General features: G+C 46.8%; 2 protein-coding genes across 5 annotated transcripts in view; one reads left to right on the forward strand and one right to left on the reverse strand.

The window, feature by feature from the left end:
* Positions 1-5191, reverse strand: part of SMARCA1 (SNF2 related chromatin remodeling ATPase 1) — a 29849-nt gene extending 24658 nt beyond the window's left edge. Inside the window, exons 1-2 of one of the 2 annotated variants that reach the window (XM_083797051.1) lie at positions 4792-5191; positions 1797-1883 (exon numbers count right to left, since the gene is read on the reverse strand). In XM_083797051.1, the coding sequence (XP_083653177.1) occupies positions 1797-1883; positions 4792-4890 (186 nt within the window). In that variant the 5' untranslated portion in view covers positions 4891-5191. The remainder of the gene's footprint in view (positions 1-1796; positions 1884-4791) is intronic. The other variant, XM_083797052.1, reaches the window with a different exon arrangement.
* An 8493-nt stretch (positions 5192-13684) lies between these two features.
* The window catches only part of GAB3 (GRB2 associated binding protein 3), a 57061-nt gene continuing 56144 nt past the window's right edge, over positions 13685-14601 (forward strand). For 2 of the 3 annotated variants that reach the window (XM_083797393.1, XM_083797394.1), the window contains exon 1: positions 13685-13907. In XM_083797393.1, the coding sequence (XP_083653519.1) occupies positions 13836-13907 (72 nt within the window). In that variant the 5' untranslated portion in view covers positions 13685-13835. The remainder of the gene's footprint in view (positions 13908-14601) is intronic. The other variant, XM_083797395.1, reaches the window with a different exon arrangement.

Here is a 14601-nt window from a genome sequence, read left to right on the forward strand (position 1 = left end):
TTGCCGTAAGCTACAGAAGTGAAGCTAGTTTTGTACCATAACCTTTTTAGAAAAGTGTGAGCAAAGCTTTTCTGTGGGTAACTTACAAGTGTAAGCACTCTAACAGCTGTAACACCAATCAAAGAAAAAGGCATTAAAAATGAACATGCATGCAATGCAACATCTTGCCACATGAGGGCAATGTATTTACAATGCATTTATTTTAAAAGTGGATGACTTATGACCAAATAAACATCATCCAGCTCATTCTGAAACAAGTTTACTTGTGTCTTCTGTCTAGAAGAAATAATTATTAATTCAGTTGGTATCAATTTGTGATAGTCACACTCTTCCCTGGACCCCACAAATTCTGTGGGAATTCTTAGGCATCCATTTAATGCTAGATCTTTTTAGATGCAGCAGGACACCAATTCCCAGCTTTATCCAAGAACTTCATACATGTGTCACTCAAGAACAAAGCTTGCAGTGTCCACCTGGTTTCTTCCTCTATGTAATATAGGAGAGGTCTTCTCTCTTCTCCAGCACTATAAGCTCCCTAAATTTTGGTCATGGATAGATCCTCTTTTGCATTGCTATGAATCATATATTATGAGGAATGTCAATATTTAAACCCTTTGTATTTTTATACGACAAGAAACTGGCAGCTTCAGTACTTCTTTCATTTAGAGAGCTTAAGGAAGCCTCTGACATGACTTGTGAGGTCAAAGAACTATCAGATATTCAAAACAAAACAGTGGTGTCAAGTGTAAAGTGCAGTTGACTAGAAACTCCTTACCACAGGAGGGTCTCAATATTAAATCTACCTAAGAAAAAAAGGAAGTGATCAAATCCATGGTGGGGAAAAAAAACACTGGCACCTAGTGAGTACAAAAAACACAACCTCCAACTCCAGAAATCAACACAGACAAAAATACTTGTGAGAACTACCACAGAGATAAAGGCAGGGAGATCACTCATCAATTACCATCACATGTAAAATAAACTCAGCATAAGGAAGAATAATACAGTTTATTGACAACTGATAACAGACTAGAGCAGTGAAAACAAAAAGCAGCCTAAAAACATCTTCCCTCCTTCCACCCTCTTCTAATTCCTCTCCCAGGCAGTGCAGAGAAATGAGGTTTGTAGTCAGACCCCGACGCTTCTCTTCACTTCTCCACACGGGGACCTTCCCAAAGGATGCCATCCTTCACAAACTGATCCTGTGTGGACTGCCCACCGGCAGCAGCTCTTCAGGAATGCCTCCATATGGGTCTGTACCACAGGGCCCCCCGCTGCAGCATGGAGATCTGCTCCGCCGTGGGACCCATGGGCTGCAAGGGGACAGCCTGCTCCACCATGGACTGCAGGTGAACCTCTGCTCCAACACCTGGAGCACCTCCTGCCCTCCTCCTTAGCATCTGCAGGGCTGGTTCTCTCACACTGTCTCACCCCTCTCTCCCAGCTGCTGTTGTACAGCCGTTTCCCTCCGCCGCCGCCCCCCCCCCCCCCCTTCTTCAACCTGCTCTCAGAGGCACCACCAGCATCACCCATGGTCTCAGCTCTGGCCAGCAGCAGGTGCTTTTCGGAGCCAGCTCTTCTTTAAGAGGGGGCAGCTTCTGGACTCCTCCCAAAGGCCATCCCTGCAACACCCCTGCTACCAAAACTTTACCCCATAAGCCCGACACATCCATTTGTTTTCCTTTTCTGACACACCCTGCCTACAGTAATTTTTTGTTACTTGCAATTTTATTGACCTAATTCAAGCAAAGAAGTGTTAGAAAAGCTGCAGTATGCTTTGTTGTGAAAACACTTACCATCTTCTCTTCATATTCTGGATCAATTTCTTTTTCAGGCCTAGCCGCCTTTGGAGGAGGTTTGAGTTGAAATGGAGGATCATTTTTCTGAAATTCAAATTGTAAACACTCATAAATATCAGTATCTTTATTTAAGAAAGCAGAAATCATTTCCTTTTAAAAATCTGATATTTCAACAGGGAGTGACCGCATTAGTCACACTACTTCACCCAAAAGAGAACCAGTTATCTATGATGTAACTGAAGAATGACCAGATAAAAATGTAAATAGAAGGCGAGTCTCATTCTCATGTTTATTTCTGGAAATAGGATCCAAGGTGGAAGAATTGAAGGAAAGTACTAAAGAAGGGCCAAGCTTAGTTTTTCATAGAGAAGTTATTCTCAGCTGAAAAACTCAAAGCATGTTTCTACAAATTCAACTACTGCTTGTTTTACAAAAAAAAAAAGCTAGCAAAAGTCATAACGCTGGCAGAATATCATTTCTAAAAAAAGTATCATAGGAAAAAATGTTTTGTGCAGTTGCTTTCCCCACCACCACCACCCAATTCAGTCTTGTAGTATGCCTTTTTACACATCTTCAAGTAAAAATTATTAAATACTTCCATTTTTGAAATGCACTAAAAGATAAAAAGTGTTTTTGAAACATATTTAACAATCTGAAAGGAACAGGCCAAGTGCATGCCTGCGTAAAAGCAGGGTCAGAGGCTGGCAGGCACCTTAAGCATCAGCCCACTATAAACAAAACAAAATGAAATAACCTAAACTATACAGGGTCAGGTAGCAAAAACAGACCAAAACAGTACTAAACACATAACAACTTGTAAAGCAGCGTTCTACTTCAATTCCAGAACCATTACTGATAAATATATATGCCAACTTACTCTTTAACGTAAGACAGAAGGATACAAATAGGAGGGATGCTTTCTAAAGCTCTAAAATACCTTTTAAGTTTTGGCCCGAAGACCTAAGTCTCAGCAAAGATGAACAGCACTAAGCGCATAACGAAGCTGTTTGACAATTTAATGATTTTCTAAGAGCCCCAGTTCAGTTTTACAAGGCCAAATGATTATGTCAAAAGCAGACAGCATCCAAGACTTCCTACAGCAAGTCACTCACAACTTCTTCAATCATATAGATAACTAAATGCAACAGCCATGCCTCCGAGACAAAGCAGAACAGTTCTGTGTGCTACAAATCCCTTCTGGCTGCAATGAGTTGCTCAAGTAACTTATCTTGCTAAGTCTCCAGGGCAGATGGCTCTAACAGGGGTTCTGCTGTTACATTTCCCCAGAAGAAAACTTCACGGTGGCACACTGAACACACTTGATTTGTGTATTTGTGAATAACACATTTCTTGAGTTAAATAAGTAAACAAACTGACATTAAAAGTTACTGCAGCTACAAGGCTTCAGGTCCTACACCTTGACTCTCGGTATAAAACACATTTGTGTCCCTGCTCCCCTCACTGCAGTGGAGCTGTGGAACGCTGATGGCCCCAAAATATTAGGGAAAAACACACAAATAGAAGGAGACTACCAAAAACAGATGAAGAGACAACGTAAGACACATGCATCCTTTCTCTTCTGAGAGTTCAGAAGGGAAAAGCATATTGTACTTTAATTAAAATGCTATTCTTCATTCAAAAGTTACTCTGTGCTGGTGGAGCTGGACACATAGTCGGAACGAGCATCATCTCTGAACTTGCTTCTGGGTAACGTTCTGAGTTATTAAACCTAGACCTTACCAATTATTAAGTTCTGGTATTAATAATACCACCTCTTTTACTACCAACAATATCACGTACCTAACATAACCCAGAATCACAAAATATTTCATTAAGTTTATAGGAGTTTTACCCTAACAACTGCAGAACGCATCTTCATCGCTTAAAGGGCCTGTTTAACAGGAAATAGGAAGACTAGCAAAATCCTCGCTGCAAACAATTAAAGCAGCAAAAGAGGACTCTTGCTTTTAACTCATTTTGTTCGTGGAGCTGGCTGGTAACAGCCTGCTTCTACCGCAGAAAAGTCTTCCATGACAGATGAAACCCTAGATATGAGCCCCCTGAGAAATGGTGCCATTTAAATCCTCACAATAAACAGGACCATGCAACAGCTTCCAAAATAACAGACCTCAGCTGCTTCAAGGATCCAAAATACTTCACCTTGAAACCTCTGCCAACCAGCCTAAGCAGAGCTACCAGCTCCCAGCAGCGATGTAAAGCAGTGAAAGGGGCCAGGAGCTCAACAGGCTGCATATTAACATTATTATCATGCAGGTTCCTAACTGTGTAGTACCCAGCGGACCTGTGGCCCAGCTGAAGTGAAATTCCATGGTCAAAGTAAGAACTCAACGAGCACTCACCAACACTTTCCCTTAAGAAACATGATGATCACCATGGCACAGTAGCACAACGTTGGTAATATTCTAAACCATTAACTGCTTTCAATTGATTTATAGAGAACCTCTGAACATTTAATACTCTTTTTGTATCAGTTAAGATAAAATCTTGCAGAATAAGCTGCAGGCTCGTACAGAAACCCTTAAACTTTTTCCTCCCCTTAACATTGCTACAGCATATTCCACAACCCTTCCCGCACCAAGGTAACGAAACACAGGATTTGGCATCCCTTTGGGGCAGAAGGTGACTTCCACTAGCTGGAATTTCGGCCCTGACCCCGTAACAACAGCACTTCCCGCAGGTTTCTGCGGCAGGCAGGGCACACGACCACTGCCCATAAGGCAGCGCCCGCAGCATCCATCCCTCGGGCCGAGCCCCGCTCCGCTTCCAAGGACACCCGACCACGACCCCCGGCACCTCACCGGGGGTCCTGCCGCGACCCTTCCCCAGAAAGTAAAAATAAAACGGGACCGGGAGGAGGCCGGCGGCCGCCCTCGCCCTGCCGAGGGGCTCAACCCGAGGAGCGGCACCGAGGGGAGCAGCCCGGCCGCCGCCCCACACCCGCCCGGGGCTGCCCCCGACCCCGCAGCGGTACCTCCTCGGAGCCGGGCTCCTGCGCAGCGGAGGTGGAGGGCACCTCGCCGTCCGAGCGGGTGGCCGTAGGCACTCCGGGGCTACCGGGGCCGGGATCCATTTTGTGCGCGGCCCCTCCGCCCCCAAAACGCGGCGGCTCCGCCCCGCGCAGGCCTCGCGAGGCTTCCGTGAGAGGGGCAGGGGCCTGCCGGGGGTCCCCGGGCTCGGATGGGGGTCCGCGGGCTGGGAGCGGCGGTGTCCGCCGTGCAGGTCTCAGTGCTTCTGTCTGAGGCTCTTCCTTGGTGCTGGAGCCCTGTGGAGGCGGCAGGTGTGTGATAAGGGGTGGCCCAGGCCGTGCCCCAGGAGGAGAGCCGCCTCTTCATGCCTTCAGGGCTAATGTGTGTCCTAAAGCGCGGGCCCTATAGCAGGTGTAGCTTGTAGGGAGAATAAAGATTTATGTTTCCTGAAGGCCTGCCTCGTTCAGCAGTGTGTGTGTCTGATGGTGGAAATGGCACTAATGGAGCAGCTCCGGATGGCTCCTCACGCAGTGTGTCCGGATTGCCAGCTGCTGAGCTGCAGTTTTGTTCGTGCTGCTGAAGGAAACCCAAAACAGCCCTTGGGACGCCACACAGAAAAAAATGAAAGCTTCAAATTGGGTGTTTTACCCAATGACTACTCACAAAGGCAATACTGCAAGCTTTTTGTCCACAGAAAGATCAAACCCCAGCCCTGTAGGCAGAGTGAGGCATAATTGTTTTCTCCTTCTAATAACAAGCCCAGCAGCTCATCAAGATCTTCCTGCATAAATCAACAACTGAGCTGAACAAACGGGCTGTGTGGCTCATGCACTGCGTTTAGACAGACCTCAGAGACGTCTCTTCTATATATACCTTGATTCCAATCAAAGGTGCAATTTGTGAAGCATTGCTCTGCAGTTCTGAACTGATCCTATGACCGCCTGATTATTCTGAAATGGAGCGTCTCATCTAAGTGATGGTTCCACATACAAAATTTAAGCCCCAAACTCTCATTTTCCCTGTTGTGAGACATCTGCAAAACAGTGCTCTTCCAAATTACTTAGCACCCTATTGCCATCTGCCCCTGTTGCATAGTTTGCAACAGGACAAGGCCCACAGCACCTGCAGTAGCCCTTCCATCTGATTCATTTACAAAGGCTTTGGGAAGTACATTTTTCTTAGCACAATTGAGACGAGTGACATGACTAGTTTTTAGAGAGTAATCCAAATAGCTTTTCCAAGCAGGGCTCTCTAGAAAATGAAGCTTAACATCAGCGATGCAAAAGGTCTTTAAGGTGGGAAAATTCCAGTCTCTGATGCATTAGTTCTTAGACTTTACGGAAAATAGCCTACTAACTGTTTTTTAATATCTGGCTTTCCTACTGCAGTTTCAAATGCTTGTAGCTTCTGTTTATACAAAACACTCTCAAGTGTTTCTCACAGCTTGCTTTTTACTTGCAATTCACAGGAATATTATGTGCTGTACAAAACAGTCACGGTGCTGCTTTCATGAAAGATCCCCTTTGGATATTTTTTTGCTTGTGTGCTTGACATTTGCATTTGGCACTTTGCGTAGATGTGCCTGGTTACTTCTCATAGGTTATGTTGTGTACTCCTGAGGGTCCACAGGCCATTGTTTGAAAAATCACTTAGTCATACAACAGTATTTTCAAGTGATAATCTGATTAATTATTTAAAATGTACACAAGTGATTTTTGTATTTATCTATTCTTTCTTCTTACATGATATCTTTTCTAATATATTTGCAAAATTTCACAGAATTTCTCCTTTTTTTTTTTCTTTCTGTGGTTGGGAGGCTGGGATTTAGTAGTCATGTAAAGCTGTAGATGTGGCTATTAGTTCTTTGCTTTTCCAGCTTTATCCCCCCTTATTTTACAGTCTGCAAACACAAATAGAAATATTGTCCTGAATGCACAGTCCCCTCCACACAGAGGTTTCTTAGCAATGAAGAAGGCCTCCTCTGTCCAACCCAGAAAGATGGCACTCAACATATTGTATGACAAGAACTATGTTTTCTTGTCAGAAACAGGAAGAGCGATTGCGTATCCTTAGGCTCACTGTTGTCCATTTTTACATTTTGGACACTGCTGAAATATAGAAAGAGTTGATGACATGCAGATCCGGAGGCATTTTAAGTCCTATCCAGATAAGACTGCAAGACTTCTGAGCTCTTGTACTGTGGCAACTCAGCCTCTACCAAACAGGGACTATTTGTCTTACTGTGGTGAATAAGAGACTAACCGTGATGGTCTTCGTTTTTCTAACACAGATACATTGGTTTGGGGTAACTTTTAAAAACTGAACCATGCGAAATATGAAATATGTGTATGCACAGCATGAGTAGTTATCTGCTATCAGCAGTGAAATCTTGGTTCTCTCAATAATAGAAGCTTAAATAATAAAAACTGCTGGAAATATTGGTTGTGATTTCTGTCTTCTCTGATGTGAAGCTCTGTAAGGGACGATTGTACTTAGAGCAAGCGGCAGCACCCTGCGCAATGTCACTAGGTGGCAATGACACGCTGCGTGGCCTCGAGTGGTGGCTGCAGAGCACTGGTGCCAGGTGACAGGGCGGCCGGTGCAGCATTTCGTGGGAAGCTGCCCAGTCTTAAAGCTGGTCTGATCAAGAAAAGGAACAGGATTATGCAAGTCCGATTTGTAATGCATGCTGCACCTGCTGCTGTTTAGTCATTCCCAGCGCTGCGTTGCGCCAATGCAGCAGTATTGGGTGAACCCAGCACTGCAGGTTGTTGTTAGAAAGGGCTGGGGGCCCTCTCCTCGGATTTGGGGTCTGTTGGCTCCCATGTGCACCACAAAGAGACACTCCATGGAGCACTGTAGCCTAAAATCCCCATCAACGACGCTAGTCATTTCTAGCTCGAATGTACGAGCTATGAGTTCAGACCACAAATGCTGTGCGAGGCCTGTCCGCAACAGCCGATTCGCAAATACATCATTCAGCATTGAAAAATAGGATAAAATAGCTAACACATCCTCTATATCTGGTTCAAAGGACTGATGGTAGCTGTACAAATACCCATTGCTTTTTCCCACCTTGTATGCAATATTGAATTTTTAGTTCCAGGTTTTAGCAACTAAAGCTTTACTGTGATATTGCAAAGGCTTCAAACATGCCTGAACTTCCCAACCACACGGTTTTTTTGCTAAACCCTTTTATCACTTGATATCCACTTTTGGGGGCATTTTTATCCATTTGTAAAGGGAGAAGACTGTCATCTCCTCCTGGCCATGACAAGCAATGTTTGTGCGGTCACATTAGAATGTGTAAAAAATTTACCAAGCCCCATCAGCAACTTCTTGCAGATACCTTAATTGACTATAAGCATACCTTTAGCTCTTTGCACTCTGAAATTCAGTGTGGTGGCTCCTTCCCCTGTGCTGTGCCCCCCTCTCCTCCCTCTGCGCTCCCCAGCCCTGGCACCACTGCTGGTGTTCCTGCAGCTAAGCAGTGAGTCTGTACAAGGTCTGAAAATCCAGCCCAACAGGGAGGAATACTCAGCTCAGCTTAGCAAATCTCTACAGCTGCCCACTGTCACGAGGTAGAATGTGTCCACTTAAGCTGCCATAAACCAGGCTCTAGTAAGCAACAGTACCACTGTGTTTTCTGCCCTGTGAAAGACACTTTAAAAGTGTTTTTTAGGTCAAAGCAAAAGGTGTCAAAAAAAAAAAAGATTTTTACAGCTGAAATAAATCTGAGTAGTACTTTGCTGTTCAGTGCAATTGCTTCCCTTTCTCTCCTAACCTGTGCAGTGGTTTTGCAATATTGAAAACCTATAAATAACCTGCCTAGAGCAGAGACAGACAGTATCTCACAACATTTTGAATATTTGTGAGTATCCAGAAAGCAGTTCAGTGCAGTATAGGCTTGAACTCTCTTTAAAGCTGCTTGAAATTGTTTCTTCATAGATTCTATGCCCCAAATAAATTATCTTAAGTGAAAGGTTGTTTCTGGGGTTTGCTTTTACTTTGTCATCCCTAAGCTGATGGCAGGGTGTTTGTAAATGTAACAGTTCTTGCTCAGAGGTTTTAGTATGCACCAGGATTTCCTTTAAGTACAGGAAACGTGTGGAAGGATGCTGCACAAGTACTGCCTCCACCAGCCTTGCAAGCATGGCAGCTGCATTGCGTAAGCCAAAAGCTACCACTTCATTGCCTTTTTCTTCTGTGGAAGTCCTTTTGCTGCCAACCTTTTCACCTATTTTTATTTGCTAGCATCCACTCACTGTGGAAGACCAGTTCTGCTTAAGGAGCTGGAGTAGCTGTGCTTCATTGATTGTAGCCCACAGAGGATCTGCTTCTGCCCCCCATGCTTTGCTGTGGTGCTTCCCTGCCTGCCTGACCGTCTTTCTTCCTCATCCTGCCATCAGCCTTCCTTTTCTGCAGCAGTCTCAAGCACACAGCTGCCACCAAATCGTTCTTCCTTCCCGGCACTTACACTCATTACACAGGGCATCCTCTTACGCACAGGGTTCAGAGGTCTGAGCTGCCTGAAATTTGGTCTCCTTGCCGCAGTACCCTCTCATAACTACACACAGGAGCATTTCATTTTTCCCCAGTGTTTTGCCATCTTCATGAAAGTCTCTCACAAACCACACTGTAAGTTAGGTAGGGTTCCTGTAACCATCAGTAAGGCTTTTATTGAACAACGCCAACGACAGAGGCAGGCTGTGTCCCACTTCAATTCTCCTATCTCGGTTTTCCCCTCGCTCTGAGGTTCTCTGGGCTCAGGACGGACGTGCCAGGAGAGCCTCTCTCACACAGGCTGAGCATTATTTATTATTATATATCAGAAAGGAAGTCGGCTTTTCTTAGCCTCTGCACATAATGCAATTAGGAAAAAAAATAAAAGGCTTAGATTCCTGAAAAGAAATCATCATCTTTCCTCCTGTATGTCCTCCCTCAGCCGTGAGGACTAATGGGGCCACTGATAGAATAATATATTTGTGTGGTGAGGACAGGCTACAAAAGAAGAGAAGGGGCTGAACCGTCCCCTGCGACGTGGCTGAATTTGTCCTCGTGAAGGGACAGAGGGCGAAATGCGCCGTCTGCAGCGGGGAGCGGGCTGGGAGCTGTCAGGAGCAGCTGGAACATGCAGACCGTGTCACGGCTATTCGGGGGCACGGGGCTTTCTGCCTGCTGTGGGAATGCCGCAGAGGCATGCGAGCGTTTTGCTGAGTAAGTGCAGTGCGAGCTCCGTCTGTAAACAGGGCTCGGGCACTGGGGGAGAGAACAGGGCTGTTCGCCCCGGGCTGGGGCTGTCTCTCGCAGGCATCCAACCTTTGCGGCCTCTGCGGGGTTTTGTAAATCAGCGTGGGGCTGGGCTGTTAATTGGACACTTTGGAGTTATGAGCCAGTTGAAATTGTACATTTGATGGCTATCAGAGAGAGTACGGTGTGGTAAATACCATTCCTAACTCTGTATACAATTCCTGGATGCCCCTGTGAGGTTTTTTATTATTATTTTTGTTGTTGTATTAAGAAGAAGACACTATATTATGTACACAGGCAAGAGAATAGGAGCTCAATGGCAATGCAGTCACCTTCAGCACCCAGCTATTCTGTCACAGCCAGCTCTGCAGCTTCGGTGGCCAAAACAACAAAGAGATGCTCAGTGCTGAGGGCATGCTAGCTGAAAAAGATAAGGAAGGACAAACAAGAGGCCAGAAAAAAAGGTACAGGGGCAAAAATGCTCACAACGATGGGTTTCTTCTTTTGTAATTTAACACAGGCAAGTACCAAACAGAAAAGAACACAGATTATATGATGGGAGCACATCTCCCTAATCAGTGTCCCAGGAATGTCTTAGTGTTGCCATTTCAGTTGCCTGAAGATGAATTCTTAAAGCAACACAGTGAGAAGCAGAAAACAACAATATTGTCGGTTACATAGAAGGGTTGAGTAGGAAAGTGCAAGTCAGTATTAGTGAAACTGTGACCAACAGAGTAGTGGATACCAGCTCTGGGCTCAGCATTCCAAGAGCGAGATGGAAATAGCTGGAGAGAATTTGAAGGGGAAAACATAATATTATTCAGACACCAGTAAACAATCCTTATAAACAGCTGCAAGGGAGCTCAACCCACAGATTACAGAGGAGAAGGTAAGAGGTGATGTGATCCCTGTATGTGCTTGATATTTATTATGGTGGACCTGTTTAATATACTAAAAGTCACAGAGAAGAGAAAATTTAGAGGTTAAATTTAGATAAAATAAAATGTAATTGACTCAATAGACCACTGGAACAAACTACAAGGAAAGGGTTTTCTCTCATCATTGTTTGGCATCTTGAAGGTCAGATGAGGTAGCTTTTTAAAAGATATCCTTTAGTCCGGGCTGTGGGAAAACATATTTGCTTGTGGGAATGTCAGCCTAGGTTACTCTGGTGTCTCTTCCTGCTTTGATACCCACAAATTTGTGAACCAAATAAGTCCTCCTGGTCCTTCCTTTCCCCTCCCTCCCTCCCGATTACTCTTCTTTCCACAGGGGAGGAAGGATTTTCACTGCTCTCAGCATTCATCATAACCCTGTATGCCTTGCAATAATATGGAAATGGGCAAGTTTAAATAGAACGCTTGCTTCAATCAGTTGTCTGTGGGGTCATGAAGGAATTTCCCATCAAAATGCAATTAGCCAATCTGCTCTTTTCTCTTTTACTAGTAGCCAAGTGCTACTTCTCTCTGAAACATCAGGAGAGGAGCAGAGCATCACTTTCACAACGAGCAGAGAGCTCTTGGGTACCAGGCTGAGGCGAACTGCACCCACATGCGGGGTCAAACTGATCGAGCCCATGCTGGTCTTTGCTAGGGGCATGTGTCAGATTAGTTTGGTGAGGACTTCAGCGCTTTGTTCTCTCTGTAACAATGGCTACTGTTGGTATCTACGAAGGCTTCTCAGCTTATGATTTTATTCCAGGAAGTTTCACTGCAAGAAATAAAATCTCTCAGCAGACTTTGAAGATTTGGTGAGGCAGGTTCTGCTCTTGTACAGGAAGAAAGGAAATTTCATCCTTATTGCAAGTTCTTTTTCTTTTTCCCAGTGGTCAGGAATTTTTTTGAGAATATTCCTGTAGCTCTGCCTCCAGCCGATTTTGCCTGGAGGCACCATCAGCCAGCAGAAGCTGCTCTCTTCCCAGGAAGCACCAGCTTATGTGTAAAATAAAAGCTTCAGAAATGAGACAAACGAACCTAAGCAAACAGCCAAAAATCCTACAATTTCAAGCCTTTCAGCATTGCAATAAAATTAAGATTTTTTTTTTTTAATTGGGGTTTGCTAACGATTTCTGCTTGTATACTTGAGACATCCTTGAAATCCCAAACAGAATGCTAATGGACAAGTGCAAAAGCTGGAGCTAACACAGAGCACCCCAAGGGTTGTGCAGGATTGTTCAGCCAAAATTGACTTTCCTCTGGTATTCTTTCCCTTCGCTTTCCACTTGGTTTCCAGCCTCAGCTCGCTCTCTACAAATGCTTTCATTTGGTAAGACTTTTAAAACAAAGACCCTGGCATTCACCATCTTGGTGAAGCGTATGCTTAAGTAAAGGATGTTGTAACTTGCAAGTGGTTGAGAAATTTGTGCACAAAGCAGGGAAAGAGTGAAATCCCTCTTCTTCCATCAGGGCTAGATACCGCTCGTTTTGAAGCCTGCTCTTGTCCGACACGTACCCGGGTGACATGTTATCAGCACAGCGAAACCTGCTAGGCTGAGAAAATAACTTTGTTTGGAGCACAAATACCAAGAAGGCACAGCAGCTTTCATAACAAACACGTTACCCCCCCCCCCCACGCTCTGTTTAATTTTGCTTTCTGGCTTCCTGCATTTCCCCCCAGGTTACAGGCACGATGAGTAACCTGCCGTGGCTTTCATTTATCCTGAACACACTGGGGAAGTGTGGGCAGGAGCCATCGAGGGAGCAGCCACACGGCCAGCAGGGAGCAGAGCCGCTGTGCTCCTCCTTGGCACCATAGCTACTGCCCAGCATGTGTTTTGGGGACAGAAGTGACAATTTAAGCAAGTGTTGATGTCTTTTGACTGCCCTGCGTCACCCCCTCTGTTGGTCACGTACGAGTGAAACTAGTCTCAATCCTGCTGAAAAAAATAGCCTTCTTTATTTTGATTTTGGACTTGCTGTGTTCCCAAAAGTCACTTTCCTGATTCTGTTCATCACCAACCTGTCCCATCCCTCCCTGTCTCTTGTGCCACCACACGGCAAGCAGCATGGGGGAGCTGGTGGGGACCCGATCGGTCTGAAAAGGATCTGGAGAAAAAAACGGGCGTTGTTATGGCACTGCGGGGACAGCACATGAGGCATGCCCCCCTCTGCGCTGCCCTGGTGAGGCCCCACCTGGAGTGCTGCATCCAGGGCTGGGGCCCCAGCGCAGGAAGGATGAGCGGGTCCAGAGGAGGCCACGGGGATGATCAAGGGGCTGGAGCACCTCTGCCGTGGAGGAGGGCTGAGAGAGCTGGGGATGTTCAGCCTGGAGAAGGTCTGGGGGGACCTCGCTGCAGCCTTTCAGTACTTGAAGGGAGCTTGTAAAAAGGATGGAGAGGGACTCGGGCTGATAATGACAGGACGAGGGGGGATGGCGTTAAACTAGAAGAGGGGCGATTCAGATGAGCTGTTAGGAGGAAATTCCTCGTTCGGAGGGCGGTGAGGCGCTGCCCGGGCTGCCCCATCCGCGGAGGCGCTCGGGACCAGGCTGGACGTGGCCCCGGGGCTGACCCCCCCCAGCCCCAGCCCCAGCCCCGCGGGGCCGCCTCGGCGCCGGGCTTCGCACCGGGGGCGGCGGCCGGGCGGGGCCACCCCGGGGAGCCGCCCGGACCCGGGGGTGTCGCAGCGGCTCCCCCCGGCCTCCATCACGTGCTCGGCGAGCCGCGGGGCGGCGGCGGCGGAGGGAGGGCCGGCCGAGCCGGGGATCAATGTCATGACTTCCTCCAGCGCGCCCCGGCCGGGGGAAGCCGCTCGCACAGCGCCGGGGAGGCCGGGAGGCGCGCCCCCGCGGCGGGGGGAAGATGAGCGCCGGGGACGTGGTGTGCACCGGCTGGCTCATTAAGTCGCCCCCCGAGAGGAAGCTGAAGAGATATGTAAGTGGGAGACGCTCCCCCGCCGCGCCGTCGCGATGCCCCGGCGGCCCCGCGCGGGGACGGCTCGGGGGGGCACGGCTCGGGGACAGCCCCCCGCGGGCGCCCCGGTGCCCCCCGAGCGCTGCTCGCCCGCTCCGCTCTCGTCGTGCAGCGGCGCCGAGGCTGGAAACCGCGGCTCGGTTTCGGTTGGCGCTGCCATCGCGGCCGGCCCGGTAACGGAATTGCGGGCGCGGCTGTTGCGGGGAAGGGCAAGGACCCCCCCCCCCCCATTTGGGGGCAGGGGGGAGAAAAGGAAAAAAATTAAAAAAGGAGGGGGAAAGGGGGAAAAAAGGGGAAAAAAATAAAAAAGGGGAAAAAAAAAAGGAAAAAAGGAAGAAAAAGGAAAAAAGGGGAAAAAAAGAAAAAAGGGAAAAATAGGGGGAAGAGGAAAAAAAAAGGAAAAAGGGGGGAAAAGAAAAGAAAAAAGAAAAAAAGAATAAGGAAAGGAAAAAAGGAAAAAGGGGAAAAAGGAAAAAATAGGGAAAATAGGGAAGAAAGGAAAAAAGGGGTAAAAAGGGGAAAAAAGTAAAAAAGAAAGAAAGGAAAAAGGGAAAAAAGAAAAAAGGGAAAAAGGGGGGAGGAAAAAAGGAAAAAAAGGGGAATTAAGAAAAAGAAAAAAAGGGGGAAAAGAAAAAAAGGAAGAAAAAAGGGGAAA

The sequence above is a fragment of the Anser anser genome (genome assembly GCF_964211835.1).
Source record: "Anser anser genome assembly, chromosome: 13".
Taxonomy (NCBI): Eukaryota; Metazoa; Chordata; class Aves; order Anseriformes; family Anatidae; genus Anser; species Anser anser.